We start from the raw sequence: 12420 nt of genomic DNA on the forward strand, positions 1-12420 counted from the left end.
TCTCCATAATTGGGGGTCGTAATTACAGGCGCCCTGTGGAACGTGTAAAAAATGGTTTGTTTTGTCCTTTTTTTTCTCAGTCTCCTCGTGCGTGGTTAGGGCGGGAGGGTGGGTTGGTATTAGGTGGGTTCTTATATTGTGTACTATTTTGTTGTTATGGATATTTAATGATGTTTTTCTTATGTGGTATTAACCTTTTGAAAAATTAAAAGTTTAAAAAAAAAAAAAAAAATTAAAAATAAAATTAAATGGGTTTGTAGTGCTTTCCATAATTGGGGGTCCGCAATTACAGGCACCCTGTGGAACGTGTGAATGCAGCCTTAGAACTGTACTTAGCTCTCTTCAGCAGTATACAACATACATATTGTATACATATACAATGAACGAGTTGCTGCTCTGTTCAAAACAAGGGTGTCGGGCCCCATTCTAAAATTCACATGGGGTTCCAAATACAGCAAAAACACTTATCTCCTATTCTGAGGATATAGGATAAAATACATTAACTTGGAATCCCACTTTATATATTACACATGGCCTTAGATACTTTAGCATAAATCACACACCACCAGCAATGAACAGAGGGCAGTGCACACAATATGGCCGCTCATTCTCCCACCAATATATCTGCCATTACACTATAAAGAATTACTTCCCTCGTATTAGTCTTCTAAAGCAGTGGGCTGAAGGAAAACAACTCCCATCGTGCATTCCAGCGTGGCTAAACATTTCCAATCGTTAATCAACAGAAAGACCTCATTGGGTTTTATGCATCTCCTGTAATCCTGAGAGCTCCTCGGTAAGCCGTCCGTGCACTCTGCAGAAATACGCGCTCCCATAAAAATGGCTGTTTATTTGAAGCCGTTATAACGTGGTTTATTTCTATAATGTTATTTAGGGCTGGATATCCATACAGAATTTCCCATTCATCATGGAGCACAATCAACTGCCTGGCTGTTCATTATTGACTGTGTAGTTTCTCTTCGCTTAGATATTGAGTATGAAATAACAGCTCCCTCTAGAAATGGATTGGCTGCTTCCCAGTAAAGACTCAAAACTTTTTGCCTGCTGTGTTATTAATAATTGGATATAACTCCCACTGGTGACAAAAGCAGGATGTAAAATCTTTATTCCACAGCAACATGGAATGGAAAGACCCGGAAAGAAGTAAAAAGAGCTAGAAGAGATACAAGGTGTCCTCTACAGTGCTGTCTGGCAGAGCGAAAGGAGAAGATCGAGAGAGTCTCTATTTTTGGATACTTCAGTTCCATCACACAGCCCAAAAATATTCACAGGTGAGTATTAGAGATAAGTGCAGCATGCTCAGGTCTGTCCGAACCCAGAAGTCTTGACATTTGATTACCAGTACTTGAATGCAGTCCTAGGGCTGCCTGGAAAACATGGATACAGCCTATGGCAGGACTCCCTAGGGCTGCATCCAATGGTAATCAAACGGCAAAACTTCAGTAGGGATGCACTGGTGCGCAGCCCTGGGGGAGTCCCTCAGGGATTTGACAGGCCAGAGATAAGGGGTTTAGCCTGGGGGACGGCTAAGTGGGGGTGATTGGTTAAGGAGGTGGAGTAGTATGGGGTGGGGGGACAGGTCCCAAATAATACTTTTTGGGCCAAGAGACACTAGTTCGCCAGGAATTTATATGTGGGGTTGTGGCCCCAATGGAAGGAGGTTTGGTGGTTATTACACAGGTATTTAGTTTATGTGTGGGTGACATAAGATTGGAAAAGCTCCCAGGGTTTTTAGGTTTCGAGGACTGCCCCATCAATTACATCTTCGATGTTGGAAGGGTTATAATGTTATATGGATGTTATAACAGGATGTTATTTTATTAATAAATGGCTGCTGTGGTCATTAAAATCCAAAAGGTGGTGTCTGTGTTTTCTTGGGTTGGAACTTTGAGTGGGTGGAAGAATGGGGCAGACTGGCACAGTTGGTTTCTTTTGTTTGACTGGGGACTGGGACCAGCAGTAGAATTTAGAAAGAAAGCTGCCTATAGAGGTAAGATGTAGGGCTGCAATTTCAATCATTTCTGACAACTTAAAGAAAAACCTTAGGTGTGTTCAATATGTATTGCTACTTTTCTTAAATAAATACAAGACACAATTTGTTTAATGGTATACTAACCTGCCCAATATCCAAGCTACTGTCACTCCAAAAGAAAAAAAATCATGGGATTAGGCACTGTTGGAACAATAGCGGTAGGGGGATTGGGCAGGGAAGTATCTTTTTTTAAAGGACAACTCCAGCGAAATTTTTTTTTAGCTTATTTAACACACATTACAAAGTTATATAACTTTGTAATGTGGTTAAATACCCGGTTTTTTTTTTTGGGGGGGGGGGGGGGTCCCGCCGGAGTTGTCCTTTAAGCCATCTTAAGCCCCCTTTAAAAGATGTCTTTATTGATGGACAAACCCTTTAATATAGCTATAATTTGCAGTAAGGATCGGGTTAGTATGATGTAGCCTCAGGATGCTGTTCCTGTAATGCAGATTAACCCTAAAAATACTGGTACATGAAATAAATCTAACACACAGAGACATGTAACAGTTAAAGTTTACCCCATACAGATAGTACTAGCATATGGTTACCTGATGGTATTATCAGAAGAGCCGCTGACCACTAGTCTATCCCGATACTGTAGGCAAGCAATGCCACGTTTGTGACCATTTAAGGTGCGTACGAATTCACACGTACTCGTGTTCCAAACCTGGTTAGAAGACACAAGGAAATATAATTCAATAAATCCATAATACTACAATTTTAGAACACCACATAGGGCTTTTTATTTTTTCATATAAAGATAGCTGGCAGTCACTTCTGCTGTACATTTTCATCTGCATCTCTGGGTTATGGGCACTTGGTATCTGTCCCCCAATACAGCGGTCCCTCAACATACAATATTGGTTCCAGGTTCCAGGACAACCATTGTATGTTGAAACCAAAACTCTATGGAAAACTGATAAATCCCCCAAAATGAGAAATAAAAGGAAAATTTAAAGGAAAATAAGCAGTTAACTAATATGGATACAGCAAATCCTTACATACAACAGTCAGAAAGAGTAACCAGAGACTCTACATTTCTTTCTATGTAGAGGACTGGTGCCCAAAAGGAGCACAGGACATGTAGTATCACACTGTACTGTAGAGAGGAGATACTAGACACACACAGCAGTACAGGACATGTGGTATCACACTGTACTGTAGGGAGGAGATACTAGGCACACACAGCAGTACAGGACATGTAGTATCACACTGTACTGTAGAGAGGAGATACTAGACACACACAGCAGTACAGGACATGTGGTATCACACTTGTACTGTAGAGAGGAGATACTAGACACACACAGCAGTACAGGACATGTGGTATCACACTGTACTGTAGAGAGGAGATAATAGACACACACAGCAGTACAGGACATGTAGTATCACACTATATTGTAGAGAGGAGATACTAGACACACACACACACACACACACACACACACAGCAGAACAGGACATTTAGTATCACACTGTACTGTAGAGAGGAGGTACCAGACACACAGCAGTACAGGACATGTAGTATCACACTGTACTGTAGAGGGAAGATACTAGACACACACAGCAGTACAGGACATGTGGTATCACACTTGTACTGTAGAGAGGAGATACTAGACACACAGAAGTACAGGACATGTGGTATCACACTTGTACTGTAGAGAGGATATACTAGACACACACAGCAGTACAGGACATGTGGTATCACACTGTACTGTAGGGAGGAGATACTAGGCACACACAGCAGTACAGGACATGTAGTATCACACTGTGCTGTAGGGAGGAGATACTAGACACACATAGCAGTACAGGACATGTAGTATCACAATGTATTGTAGAGAGGAGATACTAGACACACACAGCAGTACAGGACATGTAGTATCACACTGTGCTGTAGCTGTAGGGAGGAGATACTAGACACACATAGCAGTACAGGACATGTAGTATCACAATGTATTGTAGAGAGGAGATGCTAGACACACACAGCAGTACAGGACATGTTGTATTGAACTGTACTGTAGAGAGGAGATACCAGACAGCCAACCAGTGCATGCACTTCACTAATACTGGGATTTTACCAGTAATATGGCCACTTTTATTGGTCGATCAGCTAGTTTGTTTTACATGGATTGGACTGTCCGTAGCATTGTATGTTGAGTCTGGTCTCAAGTTAAGATGGCCCAAAAAGGAACATTGTATGTTGAAAATATTGTAACCTGAGGCCATTGTAAGTTGAGGGATCACTGTATCTTGTAGAACTCATTTAGTTTATTAGATGTGCTCTTAAAACGGTGATATTTACTAAATAAAATGGTTGGAACCCTACTGTATTACTAGGTGTTGGTGATACAGTAGACCCTTTGTGGCCAGGTAGGTTCCCTTCAAGGGTTGCTGAGAAATATGGTAGTTGTCGTAACCTCATCCTCAGTGTAGGTTCATTTTCCAGTATTAGTATGTTAAATAGGTGAATCAGTGCACTGGGGATGGTACTACAGCCCTTCGTACACTGATCTAACCCACACTGAATGCTCAGGCAGCGCTCTGCAGTGACACCACTCTGGCTGCTCATCTCTGCAGTGCTGGATGAATACTCATAACAAGGTGGAATCAGTGCATCAAGGGCTATAGTACCACCCCTGGAGCACTAAACCAACCTAACAAAATACATCAATGGAGGAATTCAGGAAAACAGCACTGAGGATTGAGATAAGATAACAACTTTCTTCCTCAGCATCTCCTAAACAAAGAGTTAATTTTCTACTATTAATTTCCTTTAAAAGTAAGTCAGATTTAAAAACAAAAGCATACTCACCTGCCCTCCTGATGACCAGATTCCCATTGCTAACCAATGCATCCTGAAATATGTTGTCTGCAGGAACTGTCCATTGGCTGAGCGGCAAGCTTCTCCAGGGACAACATTTACAGGAGGCAGCAGTGTGTGTCGTAATGGACACTGCAGGGGATTTTTTTTTTTTAAGTACCCTGACTCACTTGTAAAAAATGTTTCTGAGCCTGGAATAACCCTCATTCAGTGGGCATTGCAGGAGCTGGGCTACCAATGTTGGCCGAATGTGCACTTGACAGACAGCTATTCCTCCTGATTTTCCCATACATATGCACACTCAGCTCAGCATAGCATGCATGCATTTTCATTAGGGATATAAACCCAAATCCAGGCATCTCTGGACTCTTATCTTTCTTTATCTTACAAGAGCTCAAAAGGCTTGGGCACTGTAATTCAACATGCCCAATTCTTCTCTCCCCCAACCAAATCTTTTGAGATCATCAGACAAGTGGAAAATTAGCAGCTTAAGACAACCTTTCTTTTACATGTATGAGGAGGGGCTTTATTTATAATAGCTATTATTGTTAATTGTAATGGTGACCAAGATGAGGATAGTCAAAGAATATCTATCTTTTGAAGATTGCTTGTTTCCGTTAATTGGTTTTTGTATGGAATATTTTTGTATCTATTATTTTTGAACAAAGAACTTACCTTTATAGTTCTGTCCCCAGATGCAGAGACTATGTACTTATCATCAAAGTCCACCACATTTACAGCAGCTCTGTGTCCTACAAGGACCCTCCGTAATGTGATATCAGTGGCGGAGGCCATATCCCACACTGCGATGGAGCGATCTTTGGAGCAGGTGACCATCATGCCGTTATTGAAGCGTAAATGCAGCACGGCCTCGCAGTGGTGTATCAGCGTATTCAGCATCTCTCCCATGTTAACGTCCCAAACCCTGCAATGAAACCAGTCACATGAGATTGGAGAGAAAATAAAAAGCCGGCTCAGAACACTTTAATATTTCATGTTATGAAGCGAAGTAGCAGACAGCACAAATCTCCAGTTTATCAATTTTTCTCCAAATCTGCAGTTAAAACTCTGATACACAAGAATGGATAAAGATTGATTCTGTAACCCTATGAAAAGCAGCAGACATAATATATTAGGGGAAAATTACATGGATATTGGGACAATTTTTTGAAATGTGAAGAAAAACTGATTATTCACCGCGCAGCTTATTGCTTTTGTGTCACTTATTTAAAATTTAGTAGAAAGACGCATTTCACATTCAAGGAGAAAGCTGATTATTATGGGACTAATGCTAGTTATGCTGACTAGACATTTCTCAACAATCACAGCAGAGAATGCAATGAAAATAGAGTGCGTGGATTATATTACAGCTTTCCCAGGGTAAACCATACTGCATGAAAACAATAATCTCCCCCCCACATGCTAATGTGTAAAAAAAAAAAAAGAAAAGTGATGCCAGCAATAGGCCTAAGGAAGGACTATGGAGATCGTGTACATGGATTATTTTCAACCCTTCAGTTACGAAAAAAAAAATAAAAACATGTGTGTATTATATATATATATATATATATATATATATATATATATATATATATATATATATATATATAATTTTTTTTAAAATAGTTACTGACCCTTTAAATAATTTTTTTTCTTGTTAAATCAAGTGGCTGAATTTTACCATTCCCTCTCTAAAAAATCATCTTTAATACAAAAAAATAAATAAAAATGATTGTATTCTGTTGTATCACCAAGACGAGCACTTTTCATCAGCGCTACGAAGGTATATGATCATAGAAGAGCCAGGTCTATGAGCTAATAATAAACAGTAATAATATATTACTGAGATGTCCATTTATCTGAAATGGGTTTTGCCACCATATACATTTATCCGCTAGTCACAGAAAGGCTGATAAATGTCTGATCTGACCCTTGGGACCCTCTATGATCCTGTGTAGACTTGACCATTGCTCTATTTATTGCCTATATGAGTGCGGGAAGATGGCTGAGCACTATCTTCAACACTCCTATAGACAGTAAATAGAGACGCTGAGTGTGAGCACTGCCACTCGATTCAGAGTCCGTTCTCAAGATCAAAGGGGGTCCAAGGGCTAGACCCCCTCTAATCATGTATTCCCTATCTTTAGAATAGGGGATGAAAGTCTATGGTGGTAAAATCCCTTTAATAACCACTAGGTAATGCTACATTATCCCGGTAGAGGCTGCTGCAGGGTAAATGCCTTGCTTGCTTACCCCAAAAATAAGTATTAAACCTTAGAGATTTCTGAAGCTGAACCAAGAGCAATAAAGTAATTGGGGTGAGCTGCAATACCAGATACAACCTAAGGACAAGAGAGGCGCTGTCTCTTTCTTCTCTCCTAAACACATCCCTTTTTATTAAATCATAAAAACACAAAGTGCCAGTGTCGATGGCAGCCATTCATCTATTTTACAATAGAATTTTTGTAAGACCTTTCTAACTTTTCTCTAAACAAAAGTTGATGAAGGCAAAAAAAAAAAAAAAAAAAAGCAACAACAAAGTACACAATGTTCTGGTATTTACCCAAAACTTCTACGTGGTAACATTTGAAGGCAGAATAAAAGGTCAACTAGAAAGAAATACAAACAATTTATCTTTTCATTGTGGCCTTTTTTTTTTTTTAACTGAAAAATGAACAGGACAATCTCCTTCACACCTGGCCTTCTCCTGCAGTCTAAGGAACATTGTAAAGGTGGGACATTTAAAGTGATCCAGTCTACGACTCTGTTCACATTATGTTTGAGGTTTCCTTTAGCGGTTTATGCAGGAGAGAATTGCTTGATGTATAACTCTGACACTTTATGGGATGTGTCTGTAAAAGAAGCATAGGCAACTACGCTTTGAGGCTATGTTCACACTACGTAAATTTGCGGGGTGGAACATAGCATCGTACATCGTACAACACACATCGTATACGCTCCGGCCGGTTCCCATGCGGCACCGCAAACAACTGACAGGTCCATTATTTGCAGACAGAATTCAATGAATTCCGTCCGCAGAAGGAACTGGCAGTTCACACAGTGAAGCGAGCGGCTCCGGCCGCTTGCTTCACTGTGGGCTATGGGAAGCTCTGATGCGGGCGCGTGCTGATGCGCCCGCATCAGAGCTCCACGGAGGAAAGATCAGTGACCCGGCTGGTCTCATCCATAGTGTGAACATAGCCTTATACAGTGAAAAAAAAAAGCATGCAGTTTTCTTTACTGCTGTAACTTTACACTTAGGGTCTATTTACACATCCGCAATTCTGTCCGCAATCCTAGACAGAAAACAGGGTCAATGTATTTCAATGGCCCCATTCACACATTCGTAGTTGTGTACAGGGCAGTGATCTGTACGACAAAAAAAAAAAAAAAACACGGACTGAAATTTGTCCATGGACATACCAATAGAACCCTGTTGGATCCGCAAATAGTGACTAGCGTATTATTAAGTACCCTTATTCATTTTTGCAGACCAGCAAAAATTACGTATGCGATACGGATGGAATTTTGCAGATTGTGGAGGAAAAACTGAACTTAAATTTGCGGAGAGTAAAATATAATGAAATGTGAATAGACCCTTAAAAGGGTACCTGTCCCTATGCTCATCTACAGAATTTAGAGCAGAGAAACAGCTGACGATGGACGTTTGGGTTGCTGAGAAAACGTCTCATGCTCGGCAAGTTCCATGCACAAGTCCTATTCTAATCACAGATACGCAGATAAACCCATCAACACTGAATCTTCAAACCAGCCTTAACAAGACTTGGACATCTGTACACCAGTCTTAAGGTGGCCATACACCTTCAATAACTGGCAGCAAATTGATCATCTAGCCATCGATTACATCTCCTGTCCTTCTAATACACAGGAACGTTCAGCACAGCCAATCAATCAATCCTGTGTTCTATATGGGGACGGGAGGGTTCAGCAGCAATAAGAGAGCTCTGGCTGTGGCTTACCTCTCCAAGGGGGCGTTCACACATCTGCAGAATCCTGGCAGTGCACAAACGGTGTTCTTTAGACCTCAGAGCTCTCAGAATCATGATTAATTATGTTAAACTGTTTGAAATTTAGTTCCTGCTGCGTGGCTGTGTCAGTACACTAGTGCAAATTCTTAAACAGTTTAGGAGCTCTTGACAACATATTTAATCACAATGCTGAGAGTTCCCAGGTGTGGTCCGAAGAATACCATCAATGCACGGACAAAATTCTATGGATGTGTGAATGCCCCCATGGAACAAGGAACATGGAAGGAGTGATTTTCCATCTTGCCCGACCCCTATCTCCACTGACATCTGTTGGTGGACAGTTGGGAGAGTGCCATAAACCTTATACTGACGGCTGAGCCCAATGCGAGCTGTGGGTATGGCCGACAAAGGTATATAGGGTACAGGGATCATTACATGTAGACAACACTTAACTAAATCTTGGTCTTATTACATTCCCTCCAAATCTAAAGAGCCTCTAATAAAGTAACGTAACGTGGGAGAAATGGCAACAAATAACGCATCATGGCAGAACAACCAATGTTATTCATCTGTGATTATGGATAGAGATGAGCGAACCTGGAGCATGCTCGAGTCCATCCGAACCCGAACTTTCGGCATTTGATTAGCAGTGGCTGCTAAAGTTGGATAATGCCCTAAGGCTATGTGGAAAACATGGATACAGCCAATGACTATATCCATGTTTTCCAGACAACCATAGAGCTTTATCCAAGTTCAGCAGCCCTCACTAATCAAATGCAGAAAGTTCGGGTTCGGATGGACCCAAACCCGGTTCACTCATCTCTAATTATGGATATATAAAGGTTACTGCATTGGACCCATCCCATTTAAACTGCGGGTAGATTTTACCTTTAAGTTTAGAAGGATCCCCTAGTTCTAAGGTATTAGTGTTCCTTTAAAAACTCCCTGAAGAAGTAGAGAGGCCTCCTCTCCATACGTTTATTGTAGCCATTAACATTAAAAGTCTCACGCTGCATCTTCACTAAACCAACAGCTACAAACTACAGGGAGACTCACAATGCCTCTTCCACATTACTGCTTTTTATTACAAGGGCTCTCATCTCCTTAAAATGATTGTAAAAGGCTAAGGAGAAGAACGTAAAAAGACTAATTACGGAGAGAGCCCCACGCTGCCCAAGGGAAGGGCAGACAATACTTCAAGCATAAATCAATTATTCCAAAGTGAACGTTTATATTCAGTAAGAGGAACCTCTGGAACAAATGGAACTCATATTAAGCATTGTTTTGTCTGGATGTGGGCATACGTTACGATGTATAAACTGCATGTAAGGAATAAGAGTCTTTATGGTGCATTGGAGACATATTAGTGATCACTCACAGAACATTGTATTACTGTTATCATTTATTTATACAGTGCTAGCATATTCCACAGTACTGTACAATGAGGGTAATCATTCACATCAGTTCCTGTCCCTGTGGAGCTTACAATCTATTTTCCTTTCCACAGGGCCAGTTTCAAAGGAGCAAATAAATCTATTAGTTTGTTCTTGGCCTCTGATGGGAAGATGAAGTGTCTAATGAAATCACCGACATCAGAAGAACACATAAAACCTGTGCAGATGGTGTCCTGGATACAAGCAAATGGAAGGTCCCAGCTAGGCAAATCTACAGTAAGGTTCACCAATCCCAAATCTATTGAGTTGGCCGTCATTTCACTGACTCTTGTAAAAGTCCTACAGTATTCTTGCGTTTTGGATCCCTGGAGAAATCTAGAAATATACTTTGGACTGTCTCTATCCAGACTTCAGGGAACTGGAACACTTGGAAAGCAGAAACTCAAGACAAAAGAATCGCTGGCCACTTCCTTAGATTCGGGTTTCCTATAGCTAAACTCTAGTCCCAGCAATTTAGAAGCAATCTGAGACATAGGGTATGATGCCCACCTGCAGGCATTTGTGTTCAAGAACTTGCTGGGCTTCAAAATGGAATGGAACTTGCTGGAGTGGAGTGACTTCTTCCATTAACAATTATCAAAACTAATATCTATCTACCTCAATAACATTTTTGGAAAGCCCACTGGACTCTTAAGCTCAGAGTATGCAGGCATTTAAATTAGAATAATACAAGTTAGACTATTTCCCCCATATAAAGGGAACCTGCCAGAAACAGGGACAGGCTTCCTTATCACAATGAACTATAAGTTACTAAAACTTTTTAGATCACTAGGTTCCCAAAATTGCCAAGCCTACCAGTAGATGGATCTCTGTGTGCTTCTGCTTTCTAGAATTACCGTCGCTCGCTGCGGGAAGAAGCCTTCGGAGAGTTTGGACTTAGTGAAACCAAATCTATCTTTGATTTAAGTAACTGAAAAATTAGCTAGTTTGCTAGTATGTTGTTCTAAGGGTATCTTCATTTATAAGCTTTGTTGTATGTCTTATAGAAAATCTGATTTGCCCATTTTATTATCTATATTATAAAATAATCCTAAAACCTTACAAAACCCATTTTGGTCAGTAGGGCTAATACATAACTCGACATAAGGAAAACTTGTTTTCTATTAAAAGTACATTAAAAGTTACATAGATGTGTCTATATAATGTATTACCATATCTGTATGGTCCTGCCACACTGGTAGCAGATAGAAATCCAGGAAGTGAAGAAAATGACCACAGTGCCAATTCACATTGTCTCCTACTGCTCTCCCACCTTAGGAGATTCCATGCCTCTGTCTCACATTGTGTGTGTTTGCTGAGCACAGGCTGATGATGCAGCCAGGTGGCAGGGCGTGATGTCACAGGAGCCCTGGCTGGATCCCCCAATCCCCTGAGGGATTCACCATCTCTGACCAGCCAGAAGAAGCTGCTGCACGGATTTTACCGATTGTGCAAAAGTCTGCAGTGAAATTCGGGCTTTGTTCACACATGTTGGAGTTTCATTGCAGTACTGCAGCGTATTTACAAAAATGATGCAGTAACAAGTAAATGAAGCTAAACTGCAGAGAGGATCAGAGCCGGAACTGCCAATCCTGGACAAAAACGAGGCATAAACAGTATATCCAGGTAGAGAATACAGTGTGCTGTGTCGTGTTTCAGGTAGAGAATACAGCGTTCTGCGTGGTGTTACAGGTAGAGAATACAGTCCTGTGTGGTGTTTCAGGTAGAGAATACAGTGTGCTGTGTGGTGTTCCAGGTAGAGAATACAGTGTGCTGTGTCGTGTTACAGGTAGAGAATACAGTGTGCTGTGTGGTGTTACAGGTAGAGAATACAGTGTGCTGTGTGGTGTTACAGGTAGAGAATACAGCATGCTGTGTGGTGTTACAGGTAGAGAATACAGTGCGCTGTGTGGTGTTACAGGTAGAGAATACAGTGCTGTGTGGTGTTACAGGTAGAGAATACAGCGTACTGTGTGGTGTTACAGGTAGAGAATACAGCGTGCTGTGTGGTGTTACAGGTAGAGAATATAGCGTGCTGTGTGGTGTTACAGGTAGAGAATACAGTGCGCTGTGTGGTGTTACAGGTAGAGAATACAGCGTGCTGTGTGGTGTTACAGGTAGAGAATAC

At 41.0% G+C, this 12420-nt stretch overlaps 1 protein-coding gene across 2 annotated transcripts in view; it reads right to left on the reverse strand.

Moving 5' to 3' along the window:
* Positions 1-12420, reverse strand: part of BTRC (beta-transducin repeat containing E3 ubiquitin protein ligase) — a 183258-nt gene that overhangs the window by 20364 nt on the left and 150474 nt on the right. For both annotated transcript variants that reach the window (XM_069980182.1, XM_069980183.1), the window contains 2 exons: positions 5546-5795; positions 2602-2720 (listed from right to left, as the gene is read on the reverse strand). In XM_069980182.1, coding sequence (XP_069836283.1) covers positions 2602-2720; positions 5546-5795 — 369 coding nt within the window. The remainder of the gene's footprint in view (positions 1-2601; positions 2721-5545; positions 5796-12420) is intronic.

This window comes from Dendropsophus ebraccatus, chromosome 8 (genome assembly GCF_027789765.1).
Source record: "Dendropsophus ebraccatus isolate aDenEbr1 chromosome 8, aDenEbr1.pat, whole genome shotgun sequence".
NCBI lineage: Eukaryota > Metazoa > Chordata > Amphibia > Anura > Hylidae > Dendropsophus > Dendropsophus ebraccatus.